We start from the raw sequence: 22287 nt of genomic DNA on the forward strand, positions 1-22287 counted from the left end.
ACATCTTTACTTCTCATTGTTCTTGTTTCAAAGGTAACATTATATCAGGTGATTTAGCTCAAATATGTTCATGTTTTAGGCATATAGCTTTCACATTAGATCTTGTTGCTTGGTATCCCCCAAGTGTTCGCATGCAAAAGGACAGGTAAACAACCTCATAGAGATTCCAGTCGGCTTCAGCCAAATTTGGGCAGCTTTATTTGATGGACCACCAGATCTATTCATGGTCTCTTTTCATCGTCTTGATCCAATTGATGGACCACCTACAATGTCGCCGTGTACATGCAATTGTGTTTGTTAGTATTGCGATTCCCCACCCATCCCCATTTATGCATGAGATTTGAACGCACCGGCGAGTGACTGGATCAGATCGCTCCGCGCTCACGTGCCGGTCGCGTGATGACCACTTGCGTATCGAAGTCAAGAAGCGCGGCCAGCCTGGCAGCACTAGCGTTCGGACCAGGATTTTTCCCGATAATTACGGAGCTGCTACTCCGTCATGCTCCGTTCCTTTCGTCGTTTCCCTCCCCCCAGGGCTTATCAAGGAAACGGATAACGATTCAAGGACCACCATTCCGGACCGTACGATCGCTGGGCGGCAGCGAATCTGACGGAGAGCCGAAGTCCGCGGCGCCCGTTCAAAGGAGCCTCCGGTGGACGAGACGTCTATGTACGGATGGCAGACAGGAAACGGCCCGCGAACGCCGCTGTCATGACGCCACGTGGCTGCGCCGCAGGTTCTGACTCGTGGCGCACTCGATGCGACGCCGTCGTGTGGGGCCGTTTACTTCGTAATTCCCACCTCCATAAATGCCTTCAAACTAAAATTAACCAGAATAAAATGATTTCCTATTTGGTTCAAAGTTGTCAAATAAAGCGATAAAAAAAATGCTGACAGTAAAAAAAGAAGCCCTCTTCTAAATTGGTATATTAATTTTAAAGAACCAGAAAAAGAAGTAAAAGGGTTGTTTTGTTGGTGTTGTCGCACCCCTTAATAAAATAATAATTACCATCATTAAACGGCCACCACCAAGACAACGAGGAGAGGACGAAGGAAGAATAGGGGAGAGAGAGAAAGGGAGTGCTCGAATCCTGAAGCCCAGGCGACCACAGGAAGAGGGAGATCTTTGGGCGTGGGAATGGCGGAAGGAGAGAGGAGGGGAGGGGGAGAGAGAGGAGAAGAGAGCGTGAAGCTGTTCGTGGGGCAGGTACCCAAGCAGATGGCGGAGGAGGAGCTGCGGGCCTTGTTCAAGGAGGTGGCGCTCGTCGACGAGGTCAGCATCATCAAGGACAAGGTCACCAAGGCATCCCGAGGTGCTTCCCCGCCCTGAGATCACCCTTCTTTTCCTTCTCTCCCCATTCCTCTGATTCGGATCCCGGAGAATTGCTAATGTTGCTCGCTTCAGATTTCGCATTCTTTTCTATGTAATTGCTCGTTTTTTCGGGGTACCGATTCTGTTTGGTGATGCTTCCAGGTTGCTGCTTCCTGATCTGCCCGTCGCGCGAGGAGGCCGACAAGGCGGTCGCCGCATACCATAACAAGCGGACGCTCCCCGGTGTATGGCATTCCCTACCTAATCTCTTTCCCCATTTTCTTTCTTTCCTTGGAGACAGGGTACAAATGTTGTGGATCTGCATTTCTGCTTTAGTTTACCTGTTGGAGGGGGTGCTGAGACTCTAGAAATTATTATGTGCATTCCCGACGAATATGTTGGAGATTTCGTTCTGAGATTGCGTCGTTCGTTTATGAATTGTGTCATAATCTTCTGGTTATCAAAGATTGCTTGGAAATGTTGGGCACTGAACATGGGATCATTGGCCACATTGGTGGAATTGGATGAATGGTGTGGTTGAATTACTCACCCCAGAAAAGAATGGATGAATTTGTTTTGCTGCGCTGGGCATTCACATCCATGAGTATGGTGCTTCGATCATGCTATATATAACACCTTTTAGAGAGTTTGTGAGTAGAATTATGGCCATTTGCATAACGACATATTCATATATGGTCAGATATATTGGAGTCCTTTCTTCAATTGACCAAATACGTTGCGATTGATGGCTACTTGCATATTAGTCTAGATTTTAGTGGCCAGGTTCATCTTTAGCCGGCAACAGAGAAGCTGCATCCTTTAAGTACTTGGGGTACATGGAAAGTAGGACTTTCTGTTTCCATGTTCCCTTGTAGGATTTAGGACAAGTTCTTTTACTACTTAGCTTGCTTAACTTTTGTCTTGTGCACAAACTAGTCATCTGAAGCAAGCATAATCCTTTGTGCTTCCTGGAAATCTGTTGAATTCTTTATTCAGGCTAGTGAGAATTTTGACACTTGTCAAATCTACTTATGACACGACTTTCATGATTATTTAAAATTTCATAGTGTATTGAGTGTGATTAGGGATTAATGAAGGAGAAGTAAACCGTCATAGCAGTATGCATGATACTAGATGATACCCGTATGTCAAATTAATGTGCCCTCTCTGAAAACCATGGTTTGAATCTATTCTTTGTCTGATACAAAATTTTGTCCTACGTTTGTTGTCATAACTATTCTTTTCTGAATTGTATGATCAAGTTTTGTTGGTCTCATAATTCCTTTATGACTGCTTATTATATTTTGAAGTTGCTATTATCCATCAGCTCTTCATAAAAGTTGGTGGAGGATCTTTGCTTAGTTCTGAATCAGGTGATTCTCTCTGCATCTCAGGCTTCTAGTCCAATGCAAGTAAAGTATGCTGATGGAGAGCTTGAAAGACTAGGTAACTGCCACCAAATTAGTGATGTGAAATTTTAATTCTGTTTTTTTTTTTTCTTTCCTTTTTCTTCTTTGTACTTTTTATTTTATATGTTAAATTGAAAATTCTGTTTATGAATTTGTAGGTTATAACTTCTTCTAGAATAGATTGTTTAAAGAAATTTCTATTTGTCATCCAGAACACAAGCTTTTCATAGGAATGATTCCAAAGAATGCATCCGATGCTGAAGTTGCAGCATTGTTTTCGAAATATGGTACTATTAGGGACTTACAGATCTTGAGAAGTTCTCAACAAACAAGCAAAGGTGCATTTTGTTCTTAACATGATGAAAACTCTTTGATTCATTGGCTTATTTTGCTTGCTCCATAAATGTACTTCATATTTGTTGTTCTTAGTGTCTAAATATCACAAGTGCCTTTTTTTTCCGTCTAATATAGCAGGCTGTGCATTCCTGAAATATGAAACAAAAGAACAATCTTTGGCAGCACTTGAAGCCTTGAATGGAAAACATAGGATGGAGGTTAGTATTTGTTGAGCTTTCAAGCTTCTTGATAGCTCTCTTGCTTCCTTACCAATTCCTTTCATTGTGGTTACATTCAAAAATGCCTTATAGAAACACTGGATTGTTAGTTGAACTTATGGTAATTCTAGTTCATTTGAATGTATGATCAACTGAGGTTAAGATGACAGTTAGAGTATGTTTACAAGAAGATTATTGAGGTGTACCAGTGAAATGGATCAGTCAGATCAAAAGTAAAGGTGCTACGAGAGGAAGAATAAGACCAAAGAGATCTTGGTGGAATATAGTGAGTTCAGGCATGGCAGCTTTTGGATATGGGATCCCATCACAGCATTACAAAATCATTTGAGATTAAATTCATGGGAGACATTGTCTAACCAGAATAAAAAATGAAATAGTAGGAAGAAGCATTGAAACACCATGAGATGCATGTATCCCTGATAAGACTGCAAGGAGGGTTGCCGTGTATTTCATGCTTAACTCGTTTGCAGAATTTCTGGAATGAAACAGCTGTTTTGATGAGGTTAACATGCAACGTTGTCCTCTTTCCAGTTGGACAATTCTTGTGAATCTAGGATATATATTTTCCTAATGATTTCAAGAAAAGTAATTTGGGGACCTAACATCATAACATATTTTCTGAAGAAAGAACAATATGGCACAACTGTCCTGCTCAAGGGCACAAAGAACAGTTACAAGGCTGAAGTACTTGTATTATATCTCAATTTGCTTTGCATGTTGAAATCAAGCTGCCATGACTAAATATAAAATGCTAGAAATTTTCAAAATGGTCATCACCTTTTGTATCATTATTACTGACAATAAAACAGTTTGGCAATATGGTTACCCTAATAACCCTAAGTATGACATGTTGCTTTTATGAAATAATTTGATTTCCTTTTTGTCAAAGATCAATGGTAGGTCGCTAATCCAACTAATGTCACTAAAATCCAATTTCTGTTAAGAGGCACAAGAAAAGTGGAAAAATGTGATGTCCACTGGATATATGATTTATGAAGGGATAATTTAGCATATACAGGCAAAACAAATTCTTGTAGCTTGTACTGATCGTTTCCTGCTTGTGCAAAAGGTGCAATTTTGATCTCTTAAGTTTTAAAAATCATATTAGATTCACAAGATACTTTCCCAGGCAAAAATGTTTGTTGTTATTCGCAGGTAATTTTAGCTTTTAAGCGAAGCTTGATCTTTCACTAGGATAATTTTGTTCAAAAGGAGTGAAACCACATTCCCACTGAGTGTATGCCATGTTTACTAAGTAGATGAGGATGACAAAGCTAGCCCTGGTTTTAGTAAAACTTTTAATGTAGTGATTCAGACAAAAACTTGTGTTTAAGGGATGATTGATCTTCCACCTTGTCTTGAGTGCCATAGAGAATGCTTGATTGCCATGAAAAGGAAGATATCTGGAACAGTCTTAAGTTAGCAGTAGTCCATCTGAGGAGATCCTTCTAGTTGATTTGTTCGGAGACTAGATATCTCTTGCAATGAGATGTTGGATACTCTACTGTATTATAGACTATAGAGTATTGGAAGCAATTTGTTTACCATAATTTCTATATCAGGCAACAAATATAAAGCCTCGAGTTATCTAGCCCAGTTGGAATTAGGCTATGTTTTTTTTCTTTCTTGCCTTCTTATGACTCTCAGCAACACGCAGGGTTCAAGTGTGCCTCTGGTTGTTAAGTGGGCAGACACAGAGAAGGAAAGGCAAGCTCGAAGAGCACAAAAAGCTCAATCTCAGGCCTCCAGCCTTGCTTATGGTAATTCAATGCATCAGCCATCAATATTTGGTGCTTTACCAATGGGCTATATTCCTCCGTACAATGGATATGGGTATCAGGTGGGATACTTTTATTTCTTTCATGCTTGATTACAGTCTTTCAACCAGAAAGCATGAAAGCTTCTCATATCTTTTCTTATGAACTTGTGCTATTTTTTGCGTAGCAATTTTCTTGTAACCAACTTGTTTATCTAGAATGGTGAAATCCTCAAAATTACATAAGTGATATACTGATATTTAGGAGTTACCTGGTTCTTTTATAAGTAAATCTATTTACATGTTGCAACGAATGATTGAATTTGTATTGGTGAACATCATCAGTCTCTACTGCTTACTTTAGATAGCTCTTGATTTGCAATGGTTCTTGTTGCACATGGATCTGTTTACTCATCTACTTCATCATTCAAGTTAGGTTTCTTAGATGATCTGAAGGTGCTTTTTATTATTTTGGACAACTTTTGACAGTTGACATCTGATTTTTTTTTTCCGGTTGCCCATAGAATTTAACTTTGGTTTTCTTTGAACTGTTACATTTTGGTAGGAAGAGTAAGGCACATATAGGAACAACTGACAAACTTCAAGGTGTTTAACTGCAAATTAAGCTGTTGAAATTGAGCACCATTTTAATTATATCCAGCATTTTCATTGGACAGGGTGTGTTGATGCTCACGATAAGCTGGAATGGAATAGAAAACATATTGTTGAAGGACAACATGAATCATAATTTACCATTCAAGAGAACTAGCACATTCCAATACCACAATATTTTAACATTATGTGAGGTTCCAGCATAACAAGGATAAGAAACAAAAGAAGATGGGCCAATAATCCAAAAAAAGTGCTTAAAGAGTCAATTGCTGTGATAAACCAAATACTACAATAGTTAAATCCCTTTTGTTTTTTTTTCCTCATATTAGGACATAGAGGATGTAGCTAAGAGAAAAAAAAACACCTTGTACCGCAAGAATCTCCTATCATTGATTGCAATCCTGAATATTCATTAGAAATAGATGAATCCCAATGATGTCTACTTACTAGAACAACTTAGACATCTGATAACTTAATAAACATATAAATTATAAAAGACAAATTCCTATATGAAAGATTTAATTCCTAAATCACCTAAGATTATTTTGAAGCATCTTATTAACTGTGAGTATAGGAGACCAAGTAAAATGAAGCTTATAACACTGGAATCAAGAAAAGCAGACTTTTTCATTCAAAGAGATGCTCTAGGCATTTCTTCCATTGTGTATTACAAACTCAAATACGATGAGTAATTGAAAGTCCCCTACAGCTAAAATTTGATTGTAATACCATGCAAAGTGAAGTCAAATAACAACATGGTACTTCTCTTTGTGTTGTTTCCGTGTAGGTGTAATATGTAAAACTACTAAATCTTTCGGCGTCTGTCTATTCTTTTGCTGCTGTCCTTTTTGTCACAGAAAAAATATGGAAACCCATAACAACCTTGTCCAATGAATGAGAGGAGTAGGTTAACCACCAGTCTAGGTGTAGGAGCTTATTTCAGAGTTTAAACTTTCTGGGATATGATTCACTTCTTGATTGGAAGAGTTTGTTTACTCATCCTTAGTATCTTCTATGTCAAAGTTGGATACATAGGTAAAAGTTTCTAGGGCTTTTCTTTGACAATAGGGCAATTTGGCCATGACTAATGTGGGTCATTTTTAGCCAAGCTCACCACAGGAATATCCTCAGAGAAGCAAAGCGAAGCCAACATACTGTCACGGACTTGGCTGGTTTTGCCTAAGTCGTGCGGCACCCTTGCGTGTCCATCCGCAAAGGTCTGTCTCCCCGAAATCTCTTATGGTCCCTTAGGACCTACAAAAGAGAAAACGGGTTAGAGAAAGCGCTTCATTCGGGATCCACAAGCAATCTTTTCAGGAAACACTTCATAACCGATGTAAATTACAAACAGGCTTCACAAACTCTGAATGGTCACACAACAAATGATCCAAAATGGTCCACTACAGACCGAAAGAAAATGGGTCTGCTAAGCCTACTGCCAGCCCTTTACATGCTATGCAAAGCATGAACAACCAAAAGACACGGACATATATGAGCATTACATTAAACATCCTGTTTACAGTTTTGTCCGTAACATTCTCCCCCACTTATTTCTTCGACGTCCTCGTCGAAGCCTTTGTCGACACTACAATTCCTCGCCTTTGCTGAGTCTTCAATCTTCTGCTCCAGCTATAATGCACCTCTTGGCTCCCAGCTGCTCTCCGCTGCTGTTGTTGAGTAGTCGAACTTTTGATCCGTCATGCTGCTTCAACTCGCCAATAACTCTGACTCTAGTGTGGGGTTGGCAGAGTTGTGTTGATCCCTGTTGGTTCCTGCGGATCCTTCAAATGAAGGAAAAGACTATCCTTACTATGTGTTAGTCTCTCAAATGCCTTATGCTGCTTAACCTGGGTAGATGCTTGTTGGAGTTTTAACGAGTATCGCCTCGCAAACTTTTGAAGTTTTTGGGTCCTTCCTCCATAAAATTTGCCCATCGACTCTTCTTTCACTTAGTTGTCACTTCCAGATAGGTTTGCATCACTTTAACTTTCGATTAGCATTTTGTTGGGAATTGAAGTGGATAATCTACTCTCAATAGCACTAATCACTATTGGTGAGGATTTGACAACTATTGTCTTCCATTTGGTTTCTTAGAAGGGTTTTTGAATATGTGCAGAGCTCCTCTGCTAGATAGATAAGAGAATTGGGGTACTCGGTTTTGCCCATTCTCTTAAGAGTTGAGAAGGCAAAAGTTACTTCGCTCGCCTTCTCAAGGGTTGTACTTCATGCATCGAGCTGGTTACTGGCATTCGCCTGCTCTTTGCTCACACTTCTAAAGCACTTGAAGTGTTTGCACTTCTTGCGTTAGGTTAGTTTCTGTGATTCACCTTCCCAATGCCAACAAACTTTTGGAATGCAGGAAGTTTTCACCCCAACTTGGAGTAAGTCTCTAATAGTTTTGATCGTCTCTGTGATTGTACCGTCTTCTCCATCAACCCAACCGCCTACTCCATTGAGTAGCAAAGGTACAACACTGCATACTGCCTGCTTCGTTCCTTGGTCGTGCACTCTTGCATCGACCCGAAGTCCTCCACTTTCGGTTATCTTGATGAGAGGCTTGTTGACACCGGTCTTACGAAGTTCCTTGGCCTCTACCCTTCAGCTTTGTCTCGGTACTTGGAGTTTGCCTCTGCATTCTCCACCTCCTCGGTCCCTTTCATGACCAAGCGCTCTGCCCTTATGAGAGCAAGGGATTGATAGCTTCACGGAAGTCTCGCCTCTGCGGTACCATGGCGCTGCCATGCCCATGGCCCTACTATCCGTCGCCTCACATCTGTATCCTTTTCTTCGCGATCGATAGATCTGCCTCCGTGGCACTCCGAGTTCACCTCCATTCTAACCGATGCTTGGTTTTGGGTAGCTAAGCCCCTCTGGACTCGTCGTCGCTTCCTCGCCCCTTTCGACCACCTGCTTCAACACCTCTATGTTCTCCAAGCAGTTCTCCTTGGTCGATGGAAAGACAGACTGCAACTCCCATGCATGGCCTTAGCCATCATGTTGCAAGGTTCGCATCAATTCTATTCTCCTTAGCTTCCTTAGTAGCAACGTTCGCTTACTCGGCCTTGTCCTCTGGCTTTTCGGGCTCCCTTAAGCGAATATGGACTCTGGAGCAGTCCAACTCTCTAGCCGTTCTGATCATACCTCTGGATGATCAAGTCCCTCCCATGGGACTCACTAGTACTTGCATTCGAACTTTTCCATCGGTGGTACATAGCCCCCAAATGCTGATGACCAAGGCTTTCATCAGATGCAAAATTCGATGCATGCACAGAAAACCCACCTCTGCGGTACCATAACTTTCACTCCTTGAATCCATAACGCTTATTGCTGTCGTTTTGTTTACCGAAGTAGAGCACCTAGTAGATCCCGATCATACCTTCGTATAATATAGTCTCTCATGGAACTAGATTTGTGTATATCGCATTGTCACGAACTGTTCCACCATGATCCGCTGCACTATGTCGCCTCCTGGTGACGTCTACATTGCATTCTGATCCTTGTGGGATGAACTCGAATTTTGGTCCCTCGATATATGGCCTTTGCTAACACGTCGCAAGGCCTCTTCCACCTTCAATTGTGTTCGCTCCTTTGACAATCGATCTTCGTCCACCCGCTCTTGGGTTACACCCAGACGAAGCACCACTCTAGGACAGTCTGTCGCTTAGTAGCTCCCGAAGTCCACCGACTTCGCTGATATTAGTGCACCATTGTCTGGATCCTGGGCCCCTGCCCCTACCAGCACAATCTTCGCTGCGCACCGCTTCTTTCATGGCAACTTGAATAGTAGCACTATGGCATATTCTTCAAGAGTACCCACCTCCACGTCCTCTTGCCCTATGCCAAGGCCTTTTGAACCCAACTTCGCCTTCGCAAGTTGAGTCGCCTTAGTTCTTCCGTCAAATGCTTCTTTGAGGTAAGGTGCATGTGCCTCGAAGCTCCCTTCGTCTTTGGCACCATGTAGGATGAGCCCGCTCCATTAGAATGAGGGACCCATGGAACGACTTGATCCCGCTCTTGCCTCTGCAAGAGTTCATGTCCTTGACCTCTGTCCAAGGAAAGCTCTGTGCCTCTGCTCCATATTCCACCTTCTATGCTGGCTCCCTTCATACGGCTTCGGTACTTCGCCAAGTTATACGCAAGTTGCTCCGCTCCTCGATTTGTATTGAGTTGATGATGGTCCTCACTGTCACGAATGGTCGTCGCGCACCCGCAACAACTTCATTCAACGAACCATTCGTCGCTCTCATCTACATGTACAGCTACTTGGCAGCATGTTTTGTCTTGGTTTTGAGTCATTTTGCTTGTAAAAATGTAAGTTCGAACAAGTTGCAGCGCTACAAAGCGATCGCTCACCAAATTGAACAAAACAACTCCGTTTTCATGTGCCACGGGCTGTTTTCTGCAGTCCGCTTCCGCTCACAAAACGTCAGCCATCTCAGCCCCTTGGAACCACCCGGGTGGCACAAGGCAGGATGGGGCTTCGGTATAGTGTTGGGCGTTGAACAATCTTTCGCAAGTTCGCACGTTACCTTGACGGGAACTTGTTGTCACGCCTGACACCCGGTGAGCAGCTGTTTGTGGACTTACAGCTGTTCGTTTAACCCTCTAAAGTCCTTGTTTTCACCCTCTCCCTCTTTTCTCTTGTGCACGCAAGGTGCTCGTTGAATTGCTTGTAAAGCTTCCCCTTTTCGTGAGACGTTGGGACTTGTCTGTCGCTTGTTCTTCGAACTAATCAACTTTCTCTTTTTACAGGTCCTTCGGGACCTGCGAGAGGTTACAAGTGGGCTGATCTTTGTGGACGCAAATCGCATGGGCAAAGCGCGACTTATGCAACGCAAGCTAAGTTCGCGTCTTTGTCGCAAGGGTAACTCGCGACTTAGGCAAACACAAGCTAAGTTCGCGTCTTTGCTGCAAGGGTGCCTCACGCCTTAGGCAATTCCAGCTAAGGCCGTGACATCACGCCCACCATGCCACGGGTCAGCCTTCCATTGAGTTCGATCTTTATATTGACTCCAAGTGTGCTTTCATTTGTGTTGCCTTGGATCGCTCCCCCACTTGATCTCGCAATGCTTCCCCCAATGCATTATCTCAAGCAAGATCATACGATAACTCATCGTCGCTCACTCGATCCGTTGAGCTTTGTGGAGTTGTTTTGAGGTACTCCTCCTCAACATGTGTTGTCCGTTGCATATAGTTCTCCCTCTGGAGAGCCGGGACTTATCCCTCCTGGATATTTGTCCTGTTGGAGCAACTTCTTTCTTCGCTTCCTTCTCTTTGAAAGTTTTGGAGACCACTATCCCCTTGGACTACTCCGCCTTGCTGAACAAACTGTGCATTGTTCTGCCTCTCGCTAACGCACTTGCTAGATTGCGACTCCACATCAATATAACCCCTCGCTGCACCCCTTAAGGCCTAGTAACATGCTGAACTCGCTGCACACCTCAACCTCCTACGGATGTATCTTTCTCATGTCGAAGAGAGTTTCAATGCTCCATGGCGCCGAGTTTCGATCACCTTGGGATAGCCACGAACACTCCATCGTTTGCATACAATCCTTTGCATGAGTACCTAATTCTTTGAGCTAGCAATTCCCCTCACCTCGGTGAGCTTTGCACAACTCTTTCGGTCGCTGAACAACCCATTTCACTTTACATGGTCTCATCCTTTACCAAACGCCTCGCTTGCCTTGAGCACCATCAAGTATGGTTGCCAACGTTGAGTCGTAGCTCTCAGCTATCCCAACATTTGTGCGCTACGCATTCTTCCCATCTTACTTGTCCTCATGGTGCCTCTTACGTGAAGGGTTGGCTATTTCTCTGAATGCCAATCTCGGATGCCCTCTCTTATGAGCGACTCCTTTTTCCTACATCTTTATGCTCGCTTGCCCCCAAACGGTCGCGCAGGTTGGCTGCTCTCAACGCAACCCCGTTAGGTCCCCCATGTTTGCATGCCAAGTGTCTCTATGAGTGCCTGTCCCGTTCTGATACCATCTGTCACGGACTTAGCTGGTTTTGCCTAAGTCGTGCGGCACCCTTGTATGTCCGTCCGCAAAATTCATCCTCCCCAAAACTTCCTATGGTCCCTTAGGACCTACAAAAGAGAAAACGGGTTAGAGAAAGTGTCTCACTCGAGATCCACGAGCAATCATTTCAGGAAACACTTTATAACTAATGCAAATTACAAACATACTTCACAAGCTCTGAACGGTCGCACAACAAAAAATCCAAAATGGTCCACTACAGACTGAAAGAAAATGGGGGCTGTTAAGCCTACTACCAACCCTCTACATGCTGTGCAAAGCATGAACAAACCAAAAGACACAGACATACATGAGCATTACATTAAACACCGTGTTTGCAGTTTTGTTCGTAACAATACGAAACATACAGTTGGAATATCCTCAGTGGTTTTATTCTCTGTTGCTTCGAACACCTGCTTTTCGAGTTCTAATTTTTTCCAGCCCTTGATGTCAGATATTGTGCCATCTCTAATAAATTGATCCTATCATCTTTGTGCATAACTGCATATAATAACTCATGAGACAAAGACAAGTTGTTGCCATATGTAAACTTACTCTTTGCTGTCCTCGTATGTAGAGGATTGTGCATCTGATACCTGCTCTGACTTTATGGTTTTTGTTTATTAAGTTTTTAAATATTACTTTTTTAGTGCATTTGTACATCCATTTGAAGTTGTGCTACCGACCATATTACAATTACTAACCCTGATGAGCTGAAATTTTGTTCTTCATTGGTGCACAGCCACCTGGAACTTATGGGCTTATGCAATACCCTTTACCTTCAATGCAAAGCCAAGCTGCATTTCATAATATGATCCCACCTATTAATCAAGGAAATACACTACGTGGGGTCAGTTCTGATGTTTCTCCAGGCACGGCTTCTAGAAGTTTTAATACAGTACAATCCGGTGGCTTTATAAGTTCACCATATCCCACTTTGCCAGGTCTTCAGTATCGATTATCATATCCAACGACTGCCAGGCATCTGGGCTATTCCCATGTCTCAGGCCACCCGGTTAACATGAAGGCTAATCTGGCAACACCTTCAGGCCCTAGCACAACTTCTGGGGGACAGATCGAAGGTTAATGTGCTCTTCTAAATCTTCTCTTATTCTATGTATCTGTTTTCGTAAGAGCCTAAGTTGCGTGCCCGATTGCGACTGTTAGTCAAATTTTGGCACTCAGAAATATGGATTTTCTTTGTCCCCATGATGATTTGTTTCTTTGTTTGTTACCGGTATAGGCCCTTCTGGTGCAAATTTATTTATATACCATATTCCACAAGAATATGGAGATGAGGAGCTCTCAAATGCTTTTCAGGGATTTGGCAGGGTTTTGAGTGCTAAAGTTTTCGTAGACAAAGCAACCGGTGTTAGCAAATGTTTTGGTAAAACCATCTAATATCCACTCTACACGTCTTTAAGTAAATTTTATCATACATCCTCTATAATATAATCGGCTTCTTCGTTTTTGTAGGTTTCGTAAGCTACGACTCACCTGCAGCTGCCCAGGCTGCCATCAGTGTGATGAATGGCTTCCAATTAGGTGGTAAGAAGTTGAAGGTCCAACTCAAGAAGGAAAACAAAGTAAACCTTGTTGATGGTGAGATCCGTCTGAGAAGGTAGCAAGTCACTGTGGCCTTCATTCTCTGCAACACGAGTGAATGGAAGATAACTGATTCTTAGCAATTTGCTCATTCTATCATGTTTTAGAAGTGCCAACTTTACCTGATTCATTCTTGAAATGGTACAAATGCTGTATTTTACTTTCAATTCTTTTGTCTTGTAATTTATGTACCATGGGAGTTTCATTAGACATTTAACAATTTAATTCATTCTTTTTTTCCTATCAGGAATGAACACTAGCAGGCTGGTGGTATTTGTGATGGTATTCATAATATTCTGTTTAGGATATCATGATAATATATATATATATATATATATATATATATTTATATACACCTTTTGTAACATGATTTTTTTTTTCAGATATCAATTTAATCTAATTTAAGATAATTTGACAGAAAAAAAAAAATGTTTAAGTCGAGTTTTAGTTCCCATCTCTCGTCCCATCATTCGATAATGGGAAGCATTCACGAGCCCAAGCTGACTCGTGACCCGCTACCGTGACCGAGCTAACTCACCCCCTATTGTTAACTCGGTACGTGCGTGACTTATGATTGGGCTCCATTGCTGTCTCCAAACTCAATGGCGGGTAGGCAGGTGAGTCACAACAAATATGCAGTACGTGCGTGCCTTTGTTCATCGTTCTCGCATACCGACAGCGCTTAGCGGACTGCAGCGGTAATCGAAGACTTTTTAATTGGAGAGAGAGAGAGAGATAGAGAGAGAGAGAGAGAGAGATTCCCGCAGATTCATCGCGGATGATGTTTGAAGCTGCCTTCTTCCCATGGAATTCCCTGGTGAGCGCTGCCGAAGACAAAGCCTTCCCTTGCGCGCGCCACTAGACAGTAGTAACCCTACGGGAGGAGGACGATCTCTCCTGCTTGCTTGATACTGTCGGTCGGAATCAGGGCGACGGGGAGAGCATGGAGCGCTTTTTGAAGAAGAACTTCGAGGTGGCGGCCAAGAACCCGGAGGAGGAGGCGCAGCGGCGGTGGCGGAGGGCCGTGGGGGCGGTGGTCAAGAACCGCCGCCGCAGGTTCCGCATGGTCCCCGATCTCGACAAGCGGTCCGAGGTCGAGACCAAGAAAAGGAAGATCCAGGTAAAAGCCCGAAACCCAAAAAAAAAAAAAGATCACCAACAACAGGATTAAAAGCATAGTCGTCCACTATCGAATTCCCTCGTTTCGTCGTCTCTTTCCTCTGTTTTTTTTTGTCAATCTATGCGGAATTTCTTGTACGAAGTTTCGGACGCAATCGACCTTTCTCGGCTTAAAATTTTCGTTCATTTTTTCCCCGATTAAATTCGAATATTTTCAGAGAGAGTTGAAACGGGATGGGTGGGATTGGAGTTCGATGCTCCACCTCTAGTCCCTTGCGCGCAAGTTAGCCTTCTGACCAGGGGATTTCTACCATGCGCTGAGTGGTCACTGCACCCTGTGCTGTGACACCGGCGTCACAAAGCACCGTTTGAAGTTTCCACGCTTGGAAACTTTCTTGAAACTTCATGGGTGACTTCAAAAGTCGCAACTTTCCGCGTTGCGTTAGCTGATGCCACTCTACCTTTTCCTTTGTCCATATGACCGGGTTTTATCGAGATGTAAAACCTGACCGATGAATAAGGAGCAAAAATACTTGAGATTAACACTTATTCCTTCGATTAAATGATAGATAGATAGAGAGGTGTGTTTTGACTTATACGAATCATAAAACAGCATAAACTATCCAAAAAATAAAAATATATACATTTAGGAATGGTGGAAAAATCTAATTTGGTTCAGAATGTTGGTTTAACTTGAACAATCCGGGATTTTGATTAGTAGTAGTTGACTTACCTACGGTGCATGTCACCTCAGGCCTTTTAGGTTTGGTGAGATGGGTTCCATGGGGACAAGGCCCTCCCAATTGGTAGACTTTTGGAAATAGATATGTTTTCTGTGCCACAAAAGAATAAACCTGATCTTGCCATTTTTGCTACATTATGTGCAGAGGGTATCTTTGCTAGCTTTGTTTTGGATGTCGTAAGCCACTGCTTTCAACCATTAGTCATTATCATATTCAAGCAGGGCAGATCCACTAACGATGCTGATGTCCTTTGAACGAGGACAGATCAATTAATAATGAAAACATTCATTGAATGGAAGGGGTCCACTTCTGAGATGGGGTCACTAGGTATTAGCCGCTATACTGTTCTTGTTATATCAGATAACAACAAAATTTTTATGGCCATGAGCATCTGTATGGTCATCTAAGTGCTGCGGTGGCCTCACATGCAGTGCTTTGTTGTAGGTGCGTTTTCATGGCCAGAACAGACCTCAAATTTTGGCCGTGAAGAAAAAAGAAATGGGATTTTGTATTTCAAATATGTCTTGTAATTAAGTTTTGGCCGTCTTTATCGTGATAAAAATACTCATTATAGTTTGGAATTGCTGTTGTGGCGAGCTTCATCTTTAATTATTACTTTAGTACATTTGTATGGATTAGCTCAATAAAACCTTTTTTTTCTGCATTTGAACTTGGAGGGAATTGATAAATGAGGGCCTTTTAAGGAAAATTAAGAAAAAAAAAGTTGAGTTGACTATTCAAGGAGAAGAAAGCAAGACTTGTAACAGTCTCTTAATAAAGAACTACTTCGGTCAGCCTTTCACCTAATAAAGATGCTAACTTTCCAACTTGACTTTACCTTATTATGCAGTTCAACTTGTTTCCACTATATTTGACAGGCATAGCACAGTCTCCTTTTCACTATTGTTAGCATGTAATGTCACGTGAAAAAAGTATATTTTCAGAAGCGGACTGGTGCTCATGTTAATGTTACAACTTGTATGGTCTTCGATAATGATCTTTAATCCATGCAACGTATTTCGTACTGAGAACACAGTTTTAGACATTGCATGCACACATAGCAACTAAGTTTTACAGATTGTAAGATCTCATTAGCTTGTTATGCTGGTTTATCAAAACAGTTGCTTTGCTGTTTAGCAGTTGTTTGTTTGCAATTGACTTTGTAACTTTGTTACGTTGGTTGAAACACCATACGGTGAATGATGAGGAATAATGTACTTGTGGTTTGTTATCTGAACAGGAAAAAATTCGTGTTGCTCTTTATGTGCAAAAGGCTGCTCTACAATTTATTGATGGTATGAACTTCATCCACTGAAAATATAAAGTGCGGTTGTTTAAGTCTGACTATCAATTTCTTTTTAACCTAAATGCAGCTGGTGCAAAAGCTGAACATCAACTTTCAGAAGAGGTGAGAAAAGCTGGTTACTTTATAAACCCTGACGAATTGGCATCCATTGCACGAGGACATGATAAAAAGAGATTGAGGAACCATGGAGGAGTTAATGGGGTTGCAAGAGAAGTCTCTGTTTCACTTGATTATGGCATTAAAACAAGTGACTTATCTATCAGACAGGACATCTATGGCATCAACCAATATGTTGAGAAGCCTCCAAGAAGTTTCTGGATGTTTGTGTGGGATGCACTACATGATTTGACATTAATCATTCTTATGATATGTGCATTGATATCTATAGTAGTCGGCATTGCTACTGAAGGATGGCCAAAAGGTATGTATGATGGGCTGGGAATTATTCTCAGCATTTTCTTGGTAGTCGTAGTCACTTCAATCAGTGATTACAAGCAGTCATTACAATTCAGAGATTTGGAGAAAGAAAAGAAGAAAATCTTCATTCAAATAACCAGAGATGGCTACAGACAGAAGGTATCTATATATGATATAGTGGTTGGAGATATTGTTCATCTTTCAATTGGAGATCGAGTTCCAGCAGATGGGCTATATGTTTCTGGATATGCTTTGTTGATAGATGAATCAAGCTTGTCCGGAGAATGTGAGCCAGTATATGTTTCTCATGAAAAGCCTTTTCTGCTAGCAGGGACTAAAGTGCAAGATGGATCCGCCAGAATGCTGGTTACTTCTGTTGGAATGAAGACCGAGTGGGGGAAGTTAATGGAGACATTGAGTCAAGGTGGGGAAGACGAAACACCTCTGCAGGTTAAGCTCAATGGTGTTGCGACAATAATTGGGAAGATTGGTTTAGCATTTGCAACACTGACATTTTTCATCCTTTTAGTAAGGTTTATATCTGAGAAGTTATTATCCCACACTGGCTTCAAATGGTTTCCAAATGATGCTTTGACAATAGTAAACTATTTTGCAGTTTTTGTTACTATAATTGTTGTTGCAGTTCCTGAAGGGCTACCTTTGGCTGTAACATTGAGTCTTGCCTTTGCGATGAAAAAACTTATGGATGAGAAGGCACTTGTGCGGCATTTATCAGCATGTGAGACAATGGGATCTGCTAACTGTATTTGCACTGATAAAACTGGCACGTTAACAACTAACCACATGATTGTTGATAAGATATGGATCTGTGAAGTATCCAAATCATTTAGGGGCAGTGAGACTGCTGCTTATCTGAAGTCTGTGATTTCTGAAAATGTTCTAGTAGTCCTTTTGCAATGTATATTTCTGAATAGTGGTTCAGAGGTGGTAAGAGGAAAAGATGGTAAAAACACAATACTGGGTACCCCAACAGAAACAGCATTGTTAGAGTTTGGTTTGGAGTTAGAAGGACATGTAGATTCTCAGCATCAGGACTGCAAAAAATTGAAAGTTGAGCCTTTTAATTCAGTTAAAAAGAAAATGTCTGTCCTCATTACATTACCTGGTGGAGGGACACGTGCTTTCTGCAAAGGTGCCTCTGAACTTATCCTGCAAATGTGTGACCAGATCATTGATAGTGATGGAAACACAATTTTTTTATCCAAAAAGAAAAGGGAGGATATGATGAATGTGATTAATAGTTTTGCCTGTGAAGCATTAAGAACACTTTGTTTGGCTTTTAAGGATATAAGTGAAGATGCAGATCTGGAAGAAATTCCTGCTTCTGGTTACACACTAATTGCTGTCTTTGGCATCAAAGATCCAGTGCGCCCAGGAGTCAAGGAAGCTGTCCAGACTTGTAAAGCTGCTGGTATCAAAGTGCGTATGGTTACCGGAGATAACATAAACACAGCTAAAGCCATAGCAAAAGAGTGTGGCATACTGACGGAGGATGGTTTGGCCATAGAAGGATCAGAATTTCGAAGCAGGAGTCCTGAAGAGATGAATGATCTAATACCAAAAATTCAGGTACCTTATGTTTATTGCAAAGATTATCCGGCAACATTAACCTACTCTCTCTTGCTTCTTCAATCATCAGACAACTTGTGATGAACCTTGAATATGCAACTTATATGTTGTGGCTCTGCTTTATTCTACTTTTTACTTGGCCATCTATAAAAATGTATGTCATTTATAGGTAATGGCCCGATCTTTGCCTTTAGACAAACATACTTTAGTGGCAAACTTGAGGAAGATGTTTAATGAAGTTGTAGCAGTGACGGGTGATGGAACTAATGATGCTCCAGCACTACATGAGGCAGACATTGGTCTTGTAATGGGTATTGCTGGCACAGAGGTATAGTTTGCTTCCTTTTCTGAGGTACCTTTTCAAATAACACATGGCATCTATTACAAGAGCCCTTATTATGTTATATCGTCTTCTTGAGCCTATTGCAAATTTGTTATCCTTAATAATCTTGGATAACTTGTATGAATGTCGATGTTTTCGGATAATTTTACCATCTAATAAGACCGTGACCCCCATTTACATAGAACCATGCAAAGCAACTGGAGTTGCAATTTCTATTCACAGGATTGCCTGCAACAAAGAACCATGCAAAGCTTCTGGACTTGCAATTTTTTATTCACAGGATCGCCTGCAACAACAACAACATCAACATCCTTAACAATGCTTAGGACTAAACTAAGATCATCCTTTACAATTATACAGAATGCAGTAGAAAGTGGTTTACCTAATAATAAAAAGCCTTCGTATCAGAATGCAATTTCCAATTTTATGTCTTATTTTTTTATATAACGGTAAATATGTGAACAACAAAAGTAGTTTTTGGTTAGCATATGTGAAGGAAAGAAGTGACAGGTGATCAACAAAGGTAGCTGAAGGTCATTATGATGTCATTTCTTTATGTACATAGGCAGACATAAACATGCCTAAAGAAATATTAAGTGAGACTCGTCTGGCGGAGAAACGAAAATCTGTAAACTGCTCTTGGCTTTTGCTCTGGTGCACGAGACTTGTCTGTCTTGTACGGGATCATGATTTCATGTTTCAACTCTCTAAATAGCTAGCTTTGATGCAATTATCTACAAAAATGATCTTTTCCTTGTATGTCTTTAGCTCATAAATTTGGATTACATGTCATGTGCAGGTAGCTAAAGAGAGTGCTGATGTGATTGTGTTGGATGACAATTTTACATCTATAATTAATGTAGCAAAATGGGGTCGTGCAGTGTATATCAACATCCAAAAGTTTGTACAGTTTCAGCTAACAGTTAACGTGGTTGCTCTGATGCTCAACTTTGCTTCTGCATGCATCACAGGTACTCCTGATCTTTATTGATGGTAATTATGTCTTTTTTATTGTGTAGAGGACTGTTTTTTAAGTTACTCCGCATTTAAATTACACAACATTTAACTCTAGGTAATGCCCCTCTCACGGCTGTCCAGTTGCTTTGGGTCAACATGATTATGGACACGCTAGGTGCTCTGGCATTAGCAACAGAGCCCCCAAACGACAATATGATGGAAAGACCACCTGTTGGGCGGAATGAAAGCTTCATTACCAAAATCATGTGGAGAAATATAATTGGCCAGAGTATATATCAGCTGATTGTTCTAGGAGTTCTGATGTTTGTTGGGAAAAAACTTCTGAGAATCGAAGGTCCAGATTCTGACACCATTCTCAACACGTTTATATTCAACACATTCGTCTTCTGCCAGGTAATAGTTTCTATTTGGTTTCCAGTAGCTTTTGTCTGGCTAGTAAGGTATAAAGCAGAAATAGTGTCCAGTTCTTGGGACCAAATTTAGCTGAATACGTTTATGCTTTGACTCCTGCAATATAGTTTGCTCATGAGATGGATAGAGAAGAAAATTTTATCAAGGAAATATCTTTCAACTTATACCTCAAGATGATACAACACCATTTATTTTTCAGACTAACATCAACCATAGCCCTTAACCCTAATACACGATCAGGTCCTCATGAACAATTAAGCCAAAATAGTGTGGTGGCTTAGACCGAGATAACCAGATGGCAAAGATTACAGCAATAGGCTATGCTTAGATACAGGCCACCTTACATACAAGGTCACTTCAATTGACAGACTTACAATGGATCTTGATGAGATTAAAAGAGTTTTAAAATGGGTGCTTGGATTCTACTTGTTGTGTGGTTTTCCTAATGACAACTTAATTAGCTCCTTGATTCCAAGATAAGAAAAAGTAACCATTGGAAGTTTCCCAACTTTTCAACAAAAAGTCAAGTTGAAGTTCAAGATATAAATGTAAAATCCCATAAGACAATAGTAGGATGGCAATGAGTCATTTCCTGTACATGCCACATAAAACTTATGGTGTAGGCAACTTGGTCTTAATATAACCATTCAGCTACGAGGTGGTTTAGAATTAGAAGAGAAACAAGCACTTTTATATTGTTGTTCCAAACGACCAGATTTTACTACAGGATGATGGTAAATATTATCAAATGATGCTTAACATATAGGTTGAGCTTGATTTTTGAGAATAAGAAAACCAGTGATTGTTCATTCTGATTTATTACTTTCCTCTTCACTCTGCTTGATAATTGTGAATCATTTTCGACTGCACAGGTCTTCAATGAAATAAACAGCCTTGAAATGGAGAGGATCAATGTGCTCCGTGGGATACTCAGCAACTGGATCTTTGTGACCATCTTGGCATCCACAGTGGCATTCCAAGTGATCATAGTGGAGTTCCTCGGAACCTTTGCAAGCACAGTGCCATTAGGCTGGCAATTATGGTTGCTCAGCCTACTGATTGGTTCCATCAGCTTGATTGTTGCGGTAATCTTAAAGTGCATTCCTGTCCAATCAAACCGCGTTCATGGCCAGAACGGCTATGAGGCACTTCCTGGCGGTCCAGAAGCAGTATAAGCAAGAAGGTATCTATATATATAGTCTAAACTCGTGCAAAACATGGGCACGTCGTCTCGTTTTTATAGCGACGTCGACTCGCCTTAGGAGAAGTGAGGCGATGTTGTCAAATATTTTTAACTAACTATATATATATATATATCGATTGGTATATCGAACGTATATCGTTTGATATATAGTATCGTACCATATCGAGTAAATCTAAATCTTGAAACTTTGGTACAACTTAAAAGAATTCACTTTCAAGGTATTGTATTAGTTCCTTTAACACTTAATCCTTATCAAAATTATAACGTTTGAAATTTCGATTGACGTTAATAGTTATTCAAAAATGTTGCATGAATATCCCTTCTGCATTAATTTTTCTGGTATTCCTCTCTGAATTTATGTAAACTAGATTATCATTTATTCCCAGGAGGACAAAACAACAAGAAAAGTCTTGTTCCTATCCTCTAGTCTAATAGTGGTTGATCAATGGAGGAGAAATGAAGCGTACGTGAATGGATAAGGTTCCTGTTAATGAATTCCTGCATCCATCCCACAAACCCACTTAGGCGTCTGTTTTCCTATTCAAACATCCTCCATGCATTGACTTTATCTCAAGTGCCCAATCACATGGATTTTTCTCGTCAAACTTATTGTCGTGAGACAGCTCACCTATTGTTTTCTCTCTCTATCGCCCTCAATCCGAACTCCTCCAACACGTAATTAGCTGGTGATCTATAATGCAAGTGGAATTGCTAAATATATATTTCCTACTTTTAATTGTTTATTCTGTCTGGTATTTCGGTCTCTTTTCTTAATTTATTGCATCTGTTTCAATAATTTCTAATAATACTTCTCTCTCTCTCTCTCTGCTTGTTTTATTGCTTGATATATGAGTTAGTCTACTCGCCAGGTGTGGATCACATGGTGA

The 22287-nt window shown here is 41.1% G+C and overlaps 2 protein-coding genes across 4 annotated transcripts; both read left to right on the plus strand.

Moving 5' to 3' along the window:
• Nucleotides 1-1047: 1047 nt before the first annotated feature.
• On the plus strand, nucleotides 1048-13535 carry LOC135582447 (RNA-binding protein BRN1-like). 2 transcript variants are annotated; one of them, XM_065108234.1, is made up of 9 exons: nucleotides 1048-1314; nucleotides 1476-1558; nucleotides 2708-2759; nucleotides 2935-3060; nucleotides 3194-3276; nucleotides 4955-5137; nucleotides 12427-12766; nucleotides 12928-13071; nucleotides 13161-13535. In XM_065108234.1, the coding sequence occupies exons 1-9, from the start codon at nucleotides 1140-1142 to the stop codon at nucleotides 13307-13309; spliced, it is 1335 nt and encodes a 444-aa protein (XP_064964306.1). In that variant the 5' UTR covers nucleotides 1048-1139; the 3' UTR covers nucleotides 13310-13535. The 2 variants fall into 2 exon arrangements, with proteins under 2 accessions (XP_064964306.1, XP_064964307.1); XM_065108235.1 differs by having other exon boundaries at nucleotides 3197-3276.
• Nucleotides 13536-13973: 438 nt separating this feature from the next.
• Nucleotides 13974-21683, plus strand: LOC103984233 (probable calcium-transporting ATPase 9, plasma membrane-type). Of its 2 annotated transcripts, XM_018826277.2 has the most exons (7): nucleotides 13977-14409; nucleotides 16392-16446; nucleotides 16525-18464; nucleotides 18634-18792; nucleotides 19607-19778; nucleotides 19880-20178; nucleotides 21069-21683. In XM_018826277.2, exons 1-7 carry the CDS (start codon nucleotides 14233-14235, stop codon nucleotides 21369-21371), a joined length of 3105 nt encoding a protein of 1034 aa, XP_018681822.2. In that variant the 5' UTR covers nucleotides 13977-14232; the 3' UTR covers nucleotides 21372-21683. The 2 variants fall into 2 exon arrangements, with proteins under 2 accessions (XP_064964305.1, XP_018681822.2); XM_065108233.1 differs by lacking the exon at nucleotides 21069-21683 and having other exon boundaries at nucleotides 13974-14409; nucleotides 19906-20144.
• The last annotated feature ends 604 nt before the right edge of the window (nucleotides 21684-22287 follow it).

Source organism: Musa acuminata, chromosome BXJ2-5, assembly GCF_036884655.1.
Source record: "Musa acuminata AAA Group cultivar baxijiao chromosome BXJ2-5, Cavendish_Baxijiao_AAA, whole genome shotgun sequence".
Classification (NCBI taxonomy): domain Eukaryota; kingdom Viridiplantae; phylum Streptophyta; class Magnoliopsida; order Zingiberales; family Musaceae; genus Musa; species Musa acuminata.

Excerpts from the sequence above, each read along its gene's own strand:
- LOC135582447 (XM_065108234.1), top strand. The coding sequence starts at position 1,140 with ATGGCGGAAGGAGAGAGGAGGGGAGGGGGAGAGAGAGGAGAAGAGAGC. Across the intron at positions 1,559-2,707 it reads ACAAGCGGACGCTCCCCGGT|GCTTCTAGTCCAATGCAAGT; the intron begins GTATGGCATTCC and ends TCTGCATCTCAG. Across the intron at positions 3,061-3,193 it reads TTCTCAACAAACAAGCAAAG|CAGGCTGTGCATTCCTGAAA; the intron begins GTGCATTTTGTT and ends CGTCTAATATAG.
- LOC103984233 (XM_018826277.2), top strand. The coding sequence starts at position 14,233 with ATGGAGCGCTTTTTGAAGAAGAACTTCGAGGTGGCGGCCAAGAACCCG. Across the intron at positions 19,779-19,879 it reads TGCTTCTGCATGCATCACAG|GTAATGCCCCTCTCACGGCT; the intron begins GTACTCCTGATC and ends ATTTAACTCTAG. Across the intron at positions 20,179-21,068 it reads ACACATTCGTCTTCTGCCAG|GTCTTCAATGAAATAAACAG; the intron begins GTAATAGTTTCT and ends TCGACTGCACAG.